The sequence below is a fragment of the Ambystoma mexicanum genome, chromosome 8, assembly GCF_040938575.1.
Source record: "Ambystoma mexicanum isolate Mex_15411 chromosome 8, UKY_AmexF1_1, whole genome shotgun sequence".
NCBI classification, from domain to species: domain Eukaryota; kingdom Metazoa; phylum Chordata; class Amphibia; order Caudata; family Ambystomatidae; genus Ambystoma; species Ambystoma mexicanum.
This window is the reverse complement of record NC_090929.1, coordinates 1698785828-1698800582: the sequence shown is the minus strand read 5'-3', so window position 1 is coordinate 1698800582 and position 14755 is coordinate 1698785828. Positions and strand designations below refer to the sequence as shown.

General features: G+C 50.3%; 1 protein-coding gene across 1 annotated transcript in view; it reads right to left on the bottom strand.

Annotated features, from left to right (window-relative positions):
• The window catches only part of LOC138473469 (deleted in malignant brain tumors 1 protein-like), a 376653-nt gene that overhangs the window by 27368 nt on the left and 334530 nt on the right, over positions 1–14755 (bottom strand). The window contains exon 5 of the mRNA XM_069612115.1: positions 8911–8916. Within this exon, the coding sequence (XP_069468216.1) occupies positions 8911–8916 (6 nt within the window). The remainder of the gene's footprint in view (positions 1–8910; positions 8917–14755) is intronic.

Here is a 14755-nt window from a genome sequence, read left to right as displayed (position 1 = left end):
AGTATGAAACGCTAATGGGAATGTTGGAGGATCTTATTGAGTCTAACTCCTTCACTGAAAAATGCAAAGTAGATGGACCCTATACACTTATTTTTTACTTCTAATTTTAAACTGTGAAAGGATGTTCCTAAAGGAACCTCTTTTTGTGTTTTTTCCTTTTTATTCTCGGCCTTGCACAGTAGAGAGAGCGTGGGAGGTTCAGATTTTAGTCTCTCTAAGAGAATGCATATTCCCCTTGACACCCATTTATTTCGCCAGGCTGCCATCCTTACACAGAATGGAAAACACTCCTTTTAAATTCTGCCCTTCCTATAACAGGAAATTTATCTGGAAGGATTTGTCACCCCAGGCACCACGCCGAAGGACAGTGCAAGTCTTGCAACCTGTTCAGGCCAAAGACTTTAAAGGGCCACCTGACCAAGCGCTTGGCCCACCACGCAATGCAGGCAGAGGACGCTATGGATGTCGAGGGTGCCTCCTGCGATGGCCGCATCGACATCCTAAGTGACGCAGAGGGCGATCGGGATCTGTCGGTTTCCCGCGTACATGCCCCTGACCCCAACAGGCAGGGCGGCAGTTCTGCTATGGGGACGACACCTGGCGGCTCAAGCAATACCATGTTGCATCACACCAAGTACATCCCCCATGGCCCAAAGTCGACCATGACGCTGACAGGTAGACCACACTGGGTGTCGAGGGGTAGGTCCTAACATTCCCTGTCCTCCTGGCCATCACGGTCATGATCACCACACGACAGGCCCATGAAACAGACGTTAAAGTCAGTTTCCGACACCACACCTATATCTGCAAAGTCCACAGGTGCAGACGACCGGGCGTTGAAAGACGCGTCAACGGCCTCCAGTAAAAGTTCTAAAAGCTCAAAGTTAAGCGAGTTAATCAAGAAACACGTTCACCTTCTAAAGTCCCGAATGTCGAAAAACCCTAAATCTTTGACTCCCCAGGTTAAAAAATCACAGGCTACTAAGAGTAGGGATTACACTACCCCTGAGGGCACCCTTTCAGGAGCCATGCATCATAAAAAAGACCCCTATCCAGAACCTCCACCTACTCATGCTCCATCTGTGTTGCCAAGCTCCTCCCAAGGGACCACAGAACAATTCGACAAGGTCAAGCAGAGAATGTCCTGTTTTATAAACTTCTTTGACGATCACCCCGAGATCCTCCACAACCTTCAGGAAACCCCACAGAGCACAGCGGCAGACACTCAGAGCGGGACTGCAGTCATTCAGCCCACTGCCAAAAAACCCTGCCTAGACACCACGCAGTCTACCACCTCGTCACATCAGGACCTGGCTCAGGACACTTATTATTACAGCACCCAAGGCTCACTAGACCCTGGCTCATACACAGACTCAGAGGACCAAGCAGACACAAGAGACGTGGACCAATATTGTGATGACCCACCGGTGGCAGACTCCCCAGGAAACAACCAACTGAAATATAATGACCTGCTCCTAAAGGCTGAAGAACGCTTCAAAATAGACACTCGAGAAGCCCAAGTTGACAAAGACTTTGTCGAGGACATTCTTGGGGATACAAAATCGGCAACTCAATTTATACCCCTATTACAATCATTCGAGAGACACATTCAAGCCTCTGTGCTTACAAACAATTTGACACAGGCAGTCCACCTCCGCATTGAAAAGATGTTTAGACCAGCCCCCTCACACCATGTATACATCACAGGGCAGCTAAAACCTGACTCTTTGGTAGTCACCACCACAAGAAAAAGAGCGGGAACCCCTTTGGCCACCACCAAAGATCCAAGATCCTCCAGACACGGAGAGTAAAGATTTACATCTCGGGCAGGAAGGTAGCTTTCTCGGCAGCCTATAAAACAAGGATAGCTAATGACACAACACTATTAGCTAGTTATAATTGCCACAAATGGGACGAAATCGCTCAGCAGATAGACTCAGTCCCAGAGCCCCTAAAGGCTCGGCTCTCACTCGCATTTGCTGAGGGAAAACAGGTAGCCAGCTGCATCTGTAAAATAAACCTGGACACAGCAGACAATGCAGTAAGGATCGTGGCAGAAGGCATACTGATCAAACGCCACGCATGGATCCGCCAGTCAAGGTTCAAACGATTGAGCCCAACACTTTATTTGGCAAAGCAGTTGAGGATGCGCTTAAAAGCGCAAAGGAAGAATATGATACACTCATATCGCTAGGACAGCTCACTAACAAACCCGTTGGGCAGAGAAGGGGATCAAACTCTCGCCGGTTTAGAGGACAGAACTCCCTGCAGTTCTCAAACTACAAACAGAGTGGGCAAGGTTCATCCTGGGGGTCTTCACAAGAGCAGTCCTCACAACCGGGGTTTCAAAGAGGCCCAAAAAGGTCTAGAAGTAGGGGCAGATCCTCCTCCTCAAGAGAGGGCTCAACAGGGGCGTGGCTTGGAGCTGCCGCGATCGGCATGACTTTGCAGAAGTTCCTGGCTGGCCCGATGCACGGAACATAATATCGCCATCTCCAGACCCCGTTTTTCGCCAAAAAAGAACCGCAGCGTGGGGGAAGCTCTGGAGTTGCGGTACGGAGAGTGGAACCCGGATCGGCACTCAGCCTGCCGCGATTGGACGCATTTAGAACCCGGGGATCCCTCGGCGGCAAGATGGCGGCCGCTTCACTGAACCACTAGAGGCGGCGGAATGGGGGAGGGGCAGCCATATGAACACGACAAGAGCTGTCGAGGAACTGTGGACCCATGCAGTATGGTAGTGCCGTAACGAGGAGTGCCATGTGCTAGCAACCCTCCAGCCAGTTCCGGGAGGCTGGGGCCACTCAATATCTCGCCGACGAAAGGCTCCTGGAAGACACTCAACAGCGGAGCAGTGAGGATCGCTAACGGGTGGGGGAGCGACTCGAGAATCCCTGGGCTCTTCCCTCGCACTTCGGAGGATCCTGCCCGAACATTAACCCACATCCCTGGTCCAGATTGCTGGAAGGGAGGAAAAAAGGCCGTAGAGGGGGCACTGCATGCACCGAGCCAGGGATCGGAGGCTGTTGCGAATGGCGTGACTGAGAAGCCATAGCACTGAGCGTTAGTGCGCAGGTAAAAATCGGGCTCGCCTGATCCCCCCCCCGCAGCCTTGGAGATTGGGGGAATAAAGCGAACACGGCAGTACTGCAGAGACCCTGGCTCACTGTCGCCCCTCACCCGGCAGCAGAATAAACAAGCGTAAAGAATGCCAAAGGGGGGACTCAAAGTCTAATCAGGGGCAAGGATGTCTAGAAGCGGGAAGGTGTCAGAGCAAACAGACATTGCAGCATTGATGGCCAATACCCCAAGCAAACGCTCCAAGAAAGAGGAAACGCCCGAGACTCTCCCCGGCGAAAAGAACCCCGCCAACGAGGCATTGGCGAATAACGCAGCACAAATGGTAACTAAGAATGACCTGCAGGAACTGCTCACGGCGCTGACAAAGGAAATTCATAAAAGCACAGGAGAAGTAACCCAAAAAATAAACTCCCTGGACAAGAGAGTGATTGAGGTGGAGAGAAGGACAGCGGAGCTCGAGTCAGAAGTCAGAAGTCTGCGATCATCGGTTTGAAGGTGAGATCGTCAGGGACAGAATCAGAGCTCTGGAAGAAAGGTGCAAACTCTTAGAAGCGAAACAAGAAGACGCCAAAAATCGATCACGGAGAAACAATATTCGCATCCGGGGGATACCAGCATCCATACCAGACACAGAGCTAAGAAACTACGTCTCCCAACTGCTTCGATTCATCATAACCCTGCCGGACGCGTCTTTCCTGGAATTGGACCGGGTGCACAGGGCGGATCGGAGGTCGACTTCCTACTTTCCCCCAGATGTACTGGTAAGGGTCCACTTCTAACAAATCAAAGAAGAAATCATGAACGAAGCAAGACGAATGGGCCAAATAACGTTCCAAGGATCCAACATCACACTATATCAAGATTTGGCAAACTCCACGCTCCAGGAACGCCGAGCCATGATAACATTCACGGAGTGGCCGAGGGGGGAAAAGATTACCTATCACTGGGGATTCCCAACATTGGCCAGGTTCATTTGGGAGGGGACTCAGAGACAAATCCGTTCACAGAAAGAGGCAGACAAATTCATGGGCATCGGAGAAACAGGTGGAGGATCGACTCAACACAACAAACCTTCCGATGGAGAGTGGTCAAAACCTGCACGGCGACGTAGACCCCAAGGGCCACCTAGAAAAAGCTCTGTTTCTGACTGATATTTAACTACGTACATCTATAAAATCCCCAGATGATAGAGCTTTTACAACAGTATGAACTAACCGAAAATAGGTAAGATGGACGGATCCTCGGGTCCAAATAAAGATGGGAATCCCACGTTGGAGCTGGCGCTCAACAAGGCACAGGAATCGACACCCCAAGTTGGGGGGCACACGGCAGTGCTTTTCTAAGTTTACAGTTGACTCGGTGGCTCAGTTGGCCAAGATATGCGCATCGGCACCACCAGTTCCCGGTGGCAGTAGGACAATGTTCATCCTACATGTTTGTTCTATGGGGGGGTCGAAAGACAAATGGAGACCCTGGGTCTGGAGGCCCCTGCTGTTCAGCCCGGGATTGAAGCACATCACGACAGGTCAACAACAGCAACATTGAAACATTACAAAACATCGGAGCTACTTCAGCTATGGAGGATCATTCTCAGCAGACGGACATAAGCTCACACTCAGAGGGAAAAAAGGAATAAGAGAATATGGCTGATACGAGTGCAATAACAATTCTCTCATGGAATGTTCAAGGGCTCAACTCGCCACAGAAGCGGAAATCTGTAGAACACAGGCTGGGGTCAATTAGTGGGAGACATTGTGCTACTTCAAGAAACTCATTTACTGCAGGAAGACGAACACAGAGTAAGATTTAACAAGTACAAAAAGGCATATTTTGCCACCTCGGGTCAAAATAAAAGGGGAGTGGCAATACTCTTAAGCGATAGGATACCCCTAACAAAAGTCACCATAAAAAGAGATCCAAATGGGAGGTTCCTCCTTCTCAAACGGATGTTTGAGGAGCTCCCAATCAGTATAGCGTCAATTTATGGCTCCAACTCTGCTCAAGCTGCCTTCATCACAAATTTAGTCCCAACTATTTTAGCATTCCAAGAAGGGCATCTGATCATGGGCGGAGACTTCAACTCAATGCCAAATCCCCAGATGGACAAGACCCTTCCGCCCACCAAAACTGACTATACACAAGCGCTCTCACTAGCCAAGCTACTAAGGGAAACGGAAACAGTGGACGCCTGGAGGCTGTTCAACGGGACCCTAAGAGACTACTCCCATTATTCTCAGGTGCATAAAGGCTACTCAAGAATCAACCTTATCTTGATCTCGGGGGTCATTTACCCATGTTTGGAAGCAACGGCAATACACACCTGTATGATCTCGGATCATGCCCCAGTGTCTGCGAAAATAGCTATATCGGGGCAAAAGCTACCGGCACAGAGACACTGGAAACTGAATGACGCTTTGCTATTGGATGAATGCATTAAGATGGAAATAGAGAACCCAATAGTCAACTACTTCAATGAAAACACCACAGAGACCTCGCCCATTAACATCATCTGGGATGCAATGAAGGCAGTTTTCAGAGGCTCTCTAATCAGTGCAGGTGCGGAATAACGAAGGGTCTCTAATATAGCTGCAGCCAGACTGGAGGAGAAGGTGAATCACTTGGAGACCTACCTGAAAAGACGCTACTCCAGAAAGGCCGAGAGAGAGCTAAGAAAGGCCAAAACAGCCTTAGAAATGCACTGCGCCGACCGCACCGATAAATCCCTAGCCTTCACAAAACAGTTCTATTATATGAAGGGGAACAAAGCAAATAGAGTATTAGTACAAAAATTGAAAAAGACCCGAACTAGAAACAACATCCTCAAAATAATTGGGGCGGACGGCAAAGCCCTCTACACCGATGCGGACAAAATGGCGGAATTATCGAGATACCATTCAGAAATCATGAGAGGGTCACCAACAGTGCTAGATAACTTACCAAAGTATCTACTAGTTCATACCCAAACAGAACGCGGATCAGCTGGAGTACCTAGAGAGGCCTATCTCGGCAGAGGAAATAATCGACGCCATCAAATCATTGAAACCCACGGCTCCCGGACCTGATGGCTTATCCGCATCATTTTATAAGAAGTTCTGTAGGCTCCTGGTCCCTCAGCTGGTGGAGCTATTCAACTCTTTCCTGACATCTGGCTCCGTCTCCAGATCTATGGCGGAATCATTGACAGTTCTACTGCACAAACCCGTAAGGGCTCCTGAACTAGCTGCCTCCTACTGCCCGATCACGCTTATGAACAACGACGGTAAGATTTTTGCTAAAGTGCTGGCGGGCAGGCTGGGCACGGCTCTACCGGGCCTAATTGACAGTGATCAGACAGGGTTTATACCTTGGAGAGGGACGCATGACAATATTCGAAGAACAATAGACATTATTGAACATGCTCACAGGTCTGGACGGAATGGCAGTGATTTCATTAGATGCTCATAAAGCATTCAACATGATGGATTGGGGGTACATGCGGGCGACCCTGGAACATTTCGGATACGGCCCAAACTTTATCAAATGGGTCATGGCCAATTACCAAATTCCCTCGACACAATTAAGGGTTAATGGCAGAAGATCCGAGGCAATACAGATATCAAGGGGCACCAGACAGGGGTGTCCACTGTCCCCACTGATTTTTGCTCTATCTATGGAGCCCTTCGCCGCTAAAATGGGAATAGTTTCTTACCTGTAACTCCATTTCTCCAGCATTGGTATCTTTCATGGATTCACATGCTTAGAATATTCCCCGTCGTCAGGCTGGGAATCCCCGGTACATTATATAGACCCTTTCCCGTAGGAAAACCTTTTCGACGCTTATGCGTCCTATCCACCTCGTTTTGTATCATGCGTGCCCGCGCCGCCAGGACGCCATGATATAAGTACAGGACCCGCCCCCGCGCTCCCTCAGATTTCGGCCCCCAAAGTAGTGGGGGAACCGGTTTGCATGTCCAGGGGAGGCAGGCGGGCGCATGTGAATCCATGAAAGATACCAATGCTGGAGAAATGGAGTTACAGGTAAGAAACTATTCCCTTCTCCAGCATTGGATCTTTCATGGATTCACATGCTTAGAATAGATTACATAGCAGTACCATCCCAAAAAGAGGAGGCGTGCATGCAAACCCATATACTTTCCTCACAATGCCCGTTCCCTATGGTCGTGTATACATCAGTAATCGTTAACATAGGAAACGAACAACATACAGTCATAATTGCAACAGGATGCAACCCCTCAGCCGGGGCTTACCTTATTGGAATAGGTGTCGAAGCACCGCCTGTCCCATACGGGTATCTTCGGCATGTTGTTGCGACAGGCAGTAATGGCGGGTAAAGGTGTGTGTAGCCGCCCAGGTAGCCGCCATGCAGATGTCCCCCAGAGGGACTCCAGACCACAGCGCCGTTGACGATGCCGCTGCTCTAGTTGAATGAGCTCTTGGCCGTCGTAGAAGAGGCTTCCCTGCCTTGGAATGGCAGTACGAAATGGTAGATGACCCCCATCTTGACAGTCCTTGCTTTGAAATGGCTTTGCCTTTAGCGCCCAAACCATAGGCCACGAACAACTGTCTCGTTTCTCTGAACGGTTGCGTGCGATGAAGATAAAACTTGAGAGTCCTTTTTATGTCCAATGTGTGTAACGTGCGCTCCGCTCCCGAGCATGGCTCTGGAAAAAACGTAGGTAAGACAATAGAGGAGTGTTTATGGAACACTGAAGGAGCTTTCGGTATGAACTGTGAGTTAGTGGCTAGGACCACCTTGTTCTTGAAAAATCGTAAGTATGGTGGGTCTACCATCAGAGCCTGGACTTCTGAAATACGTCGGGCTGAAGTGATGGCCACCAGGAAGGCCAATTTCCACGACAAAAACTTTAGAGACGATGATGACATTGGCTCAAAAGGAGGTTTCATTAGAGACGCTAACACCAGATTGAGGCTCCACGCCGGAGGAAATTTCTTCTCTGGAGGGAAACTCCGAAAGAGGCCTTTAAGGAAGTGCTTAATCAGGCGGTCGCTGAACAATGGTGCTGAATGCCGTTGACGTGTAAACCTGGAAATGGCGGCCAGGTGTACTTTTACTGACGATACCGATAGGCCCTTTTGAGCTAAGAACAGCAAGTATGGAAGGAGCTGTTCCGGCTTAATCGACTGCGGAACCAAACCTGGTTGATCCGCACACCACTGACAGAAACTCCTCCATTTGTACGAGTATGAAGTGTTTGTGGAAGGTGCTCTTGCCGCTTGCAGAATACGCCGACATTCCTCCGGAATCGTTAGCCGACCAAATTCGGCGAAGTCAGGAGCCAGGCCGTCAACTTGAGGCTGTCCGGGTCGTGATGCCAAACAACGCCCTCCTGTCGAGACAGAAGGTTGGGGGTCTTCTGGAACCTCATCGGTTCCGCCGCCGCTAGGTGCAGCAAGTCTGAGAACCACACCTGTCTGGCCCAGTACGGGGCCACCAGAATCACCCAACATGGGTACTTGCGGATCCATTGCAACGTCCTCCGGATAAGGGGAAATGGAGGGAATGCGTACAGGAATTTGTTCGTCCATGGGAAGGAGAACGCATCCCCCAGTGAGCCCTGCTGAGGCCATCTGCTTGCATACTGAGGGCATTTCCTGTTGTCCTTCGTCGCGAATAGATCTATGGAAGGATGTCCCCACTTCTTGAATACTTGTTGTAGTTGCTGGTCGTTCAGTACCCATTCGTGAACTTCGCTCATTTCTCTGCTGAGGGCATCGGCTTCCACATTTCTCACGCCTGGCAGGTGGAACGCCAAGATTTGCATGTTGTGTTGCAGGGCCCAATGCCAGATTTTTTGTGCCTCCGTCGACAGGGACCTGGAACGTGTCCCTCCTTGTTTCCTCAAGTAAAACATTGTAGTTGTGTTGTCCGTCATGACACGCACCACTGAGTCCCTCAATTGAGGAAGAAAGGATTTTAGAGCCCATCGCACTGCTCTCAGTTCCAGCAGGTTGATATGCAGGGAGGACTCCTGCAACGACCACCGGCCTTGTACCTGTAACGTATCCAGATGAGCTCCCCATCCGCTCAGCGATGCATCCGTCACCACCGTCTTTTGGAACTCCGGTTCCACCAGAGGCATTCCTTTCGTTAGATGAGCAGAAACTCTCCACCAACAGAGTGCTTGTACTAGTTGTTCGTCGACGACCAGTCCGTCGGACCAGCGACCTTGGCTCTGCGCCCAACGGTCCGCTAGAAATTCCTGGCAAGGCCTCATAAACAGACGGCAGTTGTTTATCAACGGAATGCAGGATGACATGGTCCCTAGCAGGGACATGTATTTGCGCACCGACACCCTGGTACCGCATCTACATTCCGACGCCTTGCTTTGAAGCTTCTGTATTCTTTCGCTGGATGGTCTCACCAGGCTTGTGTGCGTATGAAACTCCGCTCCTAGAAAGACCAAGGTCCTCGAAGGCTCTACGGAGGACTTGCTGAAGTTTATTGCGAAGCCCAGTTCCTGTAAGAGGGACATCGTGGCCCCCAGACTGTTTCGTGTTTGTTCCATGGACGAACCTCTGACCAGCCAGTCGTCTAGATAGGGATAGACATGGTGACCGTCCTTCCTTAAATGGGCCGCTATAGGGGCCAAACACTTGGTGAACGTCCTGGGGGAGGACTTGAGACCGAACGGGAGGACCTTGAACTGAAAATGCTTTTGCCCGACGACGAACCTTAAATATCTCCTGTGTCGTGGGCGTATTGGGATATGAAAATAGGCGTCTTGAAGGTCTAGCGACGACAGATAATCCATGGGTTGCACAGACCTGATAACCTCCTGGAGCTTTAGCATTTTGAATTTTAAGCTCTTTAGCCATTTGTTGAGTACCCTCAGGTCGAGAATGGGCCTCCATTTTCCATTTGGCTTCTTGACAACGAAGAACCGGGAATAAACTCCCTTTCCTTCCTGTGCCACAGGAACCCTTTCTACCGCTCCTTTTTGCAACATAAGCGCCACCTCTTGTCGTAGGACTCGAAGGTGGGGCTGGGCCGAAAACACAGGCGGAAGACGTGGGGGCTTGTCTTTGAATTGTAGCGCATGACCCATGCGAATCGTGTCCAGAACCCATCGATCTGTGGTGATGCATTTCCATTGGTCGATATGATGAGAGACTCGGCCCCCCAGGACGTTCCGAAGGCCGTCATTGGTTGCTGGTTTGCTTGTCCTTCGTCGACGAGGAACCCGAGCCGCGTCGTCTGGAGGCTTGATAATCTCTGCCTCTACGTGCCGACTGGGACGCACGTCTGAACCCTTGTGAAGAGTACGAGGGCCTGTTAAATCCACGGTCCCTAGAGGCTCCAAAGCAGGAGTTTCCAGAAGCACCCCTAAAGGGGCGAAAAGAGCGAAAATTTCTACCTGTCTGGAGGGCGCGGAGAGACCTAGCAGTATCCGTGTCTTCCTTCATCCCCTTCAAAGCTTCATCAACCTTTTCTCCAAACAGATGTTCTCCTTCACATGGCATGTCAAGGACTTTGTATTGGACTTCAGGACGGAAAGTAGTACATTTGAGCCACGCTTGTCGACGAAGTACTACGCCATGATTGATTTGTTTGAAACCAGACTCTGCTAGGTCAACTGCAATATTAATTGCGTGGTTCGAAGCCTCTTCGCCATCTCGTACAAGTAACATGCCTGCTTTCCGGTGTTCTTCTGGCAGATGTTCTAGGATAGGGGCTAGTTTATGCCACATTTCTCTATCGTATCGTGATACGATCGCTAAGGAATTGGCTGCTCTTACCGTCGTCGCGCCGACTGAGAGCACCTTTTTTCCAAAGGCGTCCTGCCTCCTAGCCTCGCTTTCTGGTGGGGTTGAACATTTTTGCTGTACTCTGGCCTTCCTAGCCGCTGCCGCCGACACCACCGAATCTGACAGAGGTTGTGATGTTAGACATTTTGGAGTGGACTCCGGAGCTTTAAACTTTTTCTCAATACGCCCCTTTATAGCCGGCTCCGAGAACGGATGGCGCATCGTCTTGAGACCTTCTTGCCACACATGGTCCAGAATTGGGATGGCAAATACCGATTTCCTCCTTTGACCCATATGATCAAAAAGGAAACAGTCTTTCTTTTGCTCCTCAGGAATCAAGCCGAACTCGGAACACGCTTTTCCCATCATTGCATGGAAGGATCCCACATCATCCGGAGGAGATGGTTGTGTCTGGCTCCTCGTAGACTCTACCTCTACATCCGAATTCCATGTTGGGTCTCTCGACGGTGACAGGGAAATGTCTGACCCTGAGTCACCCTGTATAGAATCGGACTCCGATAGCTCACCCTCCTCCTGCGCTCGAGGACGATCCTTCACCACCTGGGAGGCCGATGGGCTTTTGGTCGTCGAGCGAGCCGCATGAGTTTGTTCGTCGACGGAAGGTACAGAAAATAGCGACGATGAAGTCCCAGGTTGAGGGATCTGCGTATCCAGACGCTGCAGGAGCTTCTGAAGAGTATTAAGCACATCCAGAGACAAAACCGTCTGGGGGGTCAGCAACGTTGAGGATAGAGGGACCACACCCCCACTCGCACTCGTCGTCGTCGACGTGGAAGGCCGTAAGCCCAAATCCGACGGCTGCAAAGCCATGCCACCTTCTCCTTCCGCCGACAAGGCCGTGTCTGGCTGCAGTAAGACTTCAGGGGGGACCGGGTCATAGACCTCTGGCTGCCAAGCCATAGACTGAGTCGCCGTCGACGAAGGAATCCCCACCGCTGCTGCCTGAACGGTAATAGGCATCGTCAATGACACTGGGGTCGACGAGCAAGTAGCCGGCGCCGAGCCTTTAGACTTCGTAGCCGATTTCGATGCCGATTTCCCGGCTGAAGAGTCTCGACTCACGGAAGGCCTAGGACGGTCCCCTGAGGAGGATTTTGACGTCGCTTGCCTCTCCGTCTTAGATGATGAGGAGGAGGAGGGCTTTTTATGTGATGAGGAAGACCCAGCATGCTTCCCCGTATGCTTGTCCTCAGAGCGGTTTTCTACCGGCCGTGCCTTCTTGGAGGGAGGTTCCGACTTGCTCCTGGAGGCCGTGGAGCCAACTTCTGATGCCGGATAGGCACCCGCTCCGTCGTTAAGCCAGTCGACCAGCCTTCTTTTACGGTCTTTAAGGGTTTTTTGGGAGAAACCCTGGCATATCTCACATGTATCCGCCCTGTGGTGCGGGTGGAGACAGTAGATACAATCCATGTGGGCATCACCTTCATAGACTTTTTTGAGTCCACATGTCGCACAAGGGCGAAATAACGCTTTTCCGGACATAATTCTCCAGAATTTTAACGTCGCCGAAGCGAAAACAGAAAAACAACCTAATTTCTACTAGCAGTAACCACGAGGATCCCACTACTTTGAAAGACGGTTGAAATCTGAGGGAGCGCGGGGGCGGGTCCTGTACTTATATCATGGCGTCCTGGCGGCGCGGGCACGCATGATACAAAACGAGGTGGATAGGACGCATAAGCGTCGAAAAAGTTTTCCTATGGGAAAGGGTCTATATAATGTACCGGGGATTCCCAGCCTGACAACGGGGAATATTCTAAGCATGTGAATCCATGAAAGATCCAATGCTGGAGAATAGGCAGAATACCAGGATAAGGGGGGTCCAAATAGGGGGCCAGGAATATAAAATTGCGCTATATGCGGATGATGTTTTAATAACAGCATCGAACCTGGCAACATCCCTTGATTCCCTATGGAAGGAAATTGACGAATTTGGAGTATTGTCAGGGTTCAAAATTAACCTAGATAAATCATCAGCCCTAGCGATCAACGTCAATAAACTGGAAAGAGCAGCCCTCCGCCCGTTAATGTCTATTCCATGGGAAAGAGAGGCAATAGACTACTTAGGTGTGAGAATTACTAAGGACCCGGCCCAACTATACACCGCAAATTTCCCGCAATTGATTACAAATCTAAAAAATGACCTAAAGTCCTAGTCCTCCAAGGAAATTTCCTGGTTCGGCCGTATCTCAGCCATAAAAATGAACATAATCCCCAGATGGATATACTTTTGCACCGCAATACCGACCCGTATCCCGGGCCCGGTACTGGCAGACATGCAAAGGAAACTGCAGGGATTTGTCTGGGGTGGGAATAAGCCGCGCATCAGTAAACGAATAATGATGCGGGACAAAAACCAGGGGGAACTGGGGGTCCCAGACATAGCCAGATACACCTTAGCAGCTCAACTATCACATGCCTTCTCATGGGTGCAAGAAGAGGATCCCCCAAAATGGACGCAGATAGAGGAGTCTTGGTGCCTGGGCAGCCCTGCGGACCTCCCGCACCTACCAGAAAGGAAAATGCAGGCTAACTCAGGCCCTCTGGCTGCTACAATCACAACAGCCCAATGTTGGAAAGCGGCGGCTCGGAGGTGGGGTGGTAGGGGCACGCTGGGCCCTCTATCCCCGATTTGGAACAACCCAGAGTTTTCGCCAGGCTGTAGCCCCAATAATTTCCAGTCTTGAAGGGAGGGCGGATTACTTAGAATGGGGGACTTTCTGGAGGAGGGCATACCCATCACATTTGAAAGATGCAAAGAGAAATTTGGGGTGGAAGAGAGGGAAATGTTTCATTACACCCAAATAAGACATTGGTTATCTAATAGGGCGGTTCGCGAGAAATGCTCGAGAGAGCTAACGGCTCTGGAGAGCACCCTCACAACCCATACAAAAAGAGGCAAAATATCTACACTGTACCGTCTCCTGGACAGGGCAGACCCCAAGAAAAAAGAAAGATACATGACTGAGTGGGAGATACCTGGGACGGGAAATAGAGGTGGAAGAATGGACAAAAATATGGACCAGACTACATAAAAGCTCACAATGCATCACAAACAGGGAGGGGGGCTACAAATGTTGCTATAGATATTATGTGACCCCGGTCCGAATCAACAGAGCTAACCCACATCTCTCGGACCAATGCTGGCGGGGCTGCGCCACCCCCGGTTCATTATTTCACATGAAATGGACCTGCCCAAAGGCGGAGGCATACTGGAGGGAGGTGATTAAACACATTAAGGACATCACGGGACTCACTATTCCTTGGGACCTGGGGATCATTCTCCTAGGGGAAACAGGGGAAGGGGCATTACCGATCTCAGGTCACATACCTCGTATGTGTACGCACTTACTCCTTGCAGCGAAAATTGCTATGGCCCGTCTGTGGAAGCATGAGGAGGGACCCTCAATAGCTTTATGGTGGCACAAATGTTGGGACATTGCAGTAGCAGAAAAGGTGACCGCGATCCGGAACAACTCATTCACCAAAAACATGAACATCTGGGATCCTTTCATGGACTATGCAACGAGATTCCTGGCCCTGTCCAGAAGGCCACCACTCACCAGATGGTTACAGAGCAGCCCCCTCTGTTGACCAACCCAGAACCCTCAATCACAGTCACCCTTCCCAGAACTCTTGACAACTCCGCTAAGCCCAAATGAATCATCGGACATTCGAGCTAGGCCGTCAACAGACTATTTTCTTATCCTCCATATGAACTTACATTTCCGATTATTGTGATTATTGATCAATTTCTGTTGTTGATGTATTGATGACTTTGTGCACCTTAATAAAATGTTGTTATGAAAAAGAGAGGGCTCAACAACTCCCAAGCAATGACCATCCGCTGCAGGTTCCCTCCCATGCCACTCAAGTAGGAGGTCGT